At 42.2% G+C, this 2,455-nt stretch overlaps 1 protein-coding gene across 1 annotated transcript; it reads left to right on the forward strand.

Annotated features, from left to right (window-relative positions):
• Positions 1 to 284: 284 nt before the first annotated feature.
• FIBRA_09396 (uncharacterized protein) lies at positions 285 to 877 on the forward strand (the record flags this gene model as incomplete). The annotated part of the gene is made up of 2 exons (XM_012321703.1): positions 285 to 289; positions 346 to 877. The coding sequence occupies 2 exons, from the start codon at positions 285 to 287 to the stop codon at positions 875 to 877; spliced, it is 537 nt and encodes a 178-aa protein (XP_012177093.1).
• Between the last annotated feature and the right edge of the window lie 1,578 nt (positions 878 to 2,455).

The following is a 2,455-nucleotide window of genomic DNA, read 5'->3' on the forward strand; positions in this document are numbered from 1 at the left end:
ATCCATTATTTAAGTAGTACTGCTTGCACTACTATACTTTAGTTTTGTCCTCTTGTTCCCTATGTACCTTCATAGGGAGACCCTCAGTAATAGACCCAGCTGTCTATTCCAGTTCTAGTCTGCACTCTAGCTTCACTCAGTTTGCGCTCTCAAACCGCTATCAGCTATAGCGGCTCAGTCTACTCAAAGTCTAGTCTCAAGTACAGCACATCAGCCCCACGCGCAATAGTGTCAGTCCCAGTTCTCAGTTGAACTCCTGATCCCCAGTCATTAGGTCCCTTAACATGTAGTAGCTCCTACACCTCGCACATCGCCACTCCAGTTAACCACCAAACCCTTGCCAAGTAAATCAACAGACACTAGCCCCACAGTCAGACCCAGTTTCTTTTCAGGAATCTTTGACTCACCTGAGCCAGTCAACCCACCAGTCCCAGTAGAGGAACAACACCCAGTACCTGTTCCAACAGAACCCAAACCAGAACTGCCCAGATCTCCAGTTGATCCTAACCCAGAAGAAGATTCTCCCAATAAGTATCCAAACAATCCAGAAGACAGAGACCCAGAACCCAGCAATCAAGAAGAAGGAGACATGTCTGACAACAACAGTGGAGCAGTAAACAAACCCAACCAATTCAAAGGAGACAAAGGAAAGAGTAAGGAATTCCTGGATGAAGTATATCTGTACTTTGAAGGGAATTCCAAGAAGATCCAGACCGATAAGGATAAGGTTCAATGTGCCCTTTCATATATCAAAGGACCCACTCAATTCTTTGTTCACACAATCATCAATGATGCACAAGAACCCATCTCTGACTCCGAAGATGCGCTACTCAAAGGATTACCTAGCTGGGCTAACTTTAGGAAATCCTTCATCTAGACCTTTGGAGTAGAAGACGATACTCAGGCAGTATTGAATGAAATCAGCAAATGCACCTGGGCAAAGTGTGGAGGAAACAGTCTTCGATTTGTCACTACTCTTCAACCTCTCCTACAAGCCAGTGGATTAAACAAATTAGGGCAAATACGAGAACTCCAGCATCTTATTCCTCCTGCCCTCTTGATCAAGATTGCCGCCCAACCGCCACTACCAGTCACTGCAGTGGGATACCTCAACAGCATCCAATCTATCTACCAATCCATGGTCAACATCTTTGGTAATAAACCTTTATTCATGCCATCTACCAACCACTCTTTTGGTCGTAACAAATTTATACGTTGCAACTGGGCAATTGAAACCAGGGATGGATCATCAAAGGAAGTATCATCTAACGATCAGCGGATTAGACATCTGTCAGATAAAGATCACAAGGAGCACATAGAGAAGAAGTTATGTTTCAGATGCCACAAACCCAGACATCAAAGCTGTCAATGCCCAAACAATTGCATCAGGGCAATTGAATCCCACAACTCATCCATTCAGGAGAAGGATGAAATTAAGGATTCCTCCAACAAGGAAGGAATAGCTGAAGAATACATCCAGGCTATATCTTCTGAGAAGGATTTTTGAAATCTTCAATCACTGTGATGTTGAATTGAAGTAAAGGCATTAAGGATTATTTATACCAGGCAAGATTAGCTCATAAATCTATTTATTTGCCCTGCATATTAAAAAACCTATACCAAAACTGTCACCACCGAAGCATTGCTCGACACATGAGCAATGGAGAATTACATTGACATCCAGTTTGCTGGAGATCACAACCTCCAGCACCAGAGTATTACACCCAGACCAGTGTTTAATGTTGATGGGTCACCAAATAAAACCACAGCTATCAAACACAAAGTCTTCTTCACTATATCCTTATCTGGACAACCAATGAGGATAGAAGCTTACGCCACAGTACTTGATAGGAATCCAATTATTTTAGGTCTCTCATGGTTCAAATGTTTCAACCCAGTAATCGATTGGGTCACTGGGAAAATGTGCTTTTGTTGGGATCAACTACTATGAGCAATCAAGACCCTTGCCAGTAACATCCTAGAATACGCAAAAGCCTTCCTCTCTGTATTCAACAAAAAACACAGTAGAACAATTACCAGATTGAAAACCCTGGGACCATGCAATTGATTTAGAAGCCAACTTCAAACCTCAACGAGGAAAGGTTTACCCATTATCACCAGCAAAGCTCAAGGAGTTAGACATCTTCATTGAGGAAAACTTATGGAAAAGTTATATCCGACCATCAAAGTCTCCTATAGCATCTCCATTCTTCTTTGTCAATAAGAAACCAGGAGATCTACGACCCTGTTACAGCTTCAGGGGGGGTCTCTTTCTTTTCCTTTCCTAACTATTCGTCATTGACCCTGTACTATACAACTGATCCCATCACTTGATGTGTTTCATCTACATCAGTGTTTCATATCTATCACATCTCACCTATATCATGATTTACCTACATCACGTTTCATCTCCATCATATTTCATCTTCATCACTGATACAACCCAGTGAAACCT

This window comes from Fibroporia radiculosa (genome assembly GCF_000313525.1).
Source record: "Fibroporia radiculosa TFFH 294 genomic supercontigs, scaffold37182, whole genome shotgun sequence".
NCBI lineage: Eukaryota > Fungi > Basidiomycota > Agaricomycetes > Polyporales > Fibroporiaceae > Fibroporia > Fibroporia radiculosa.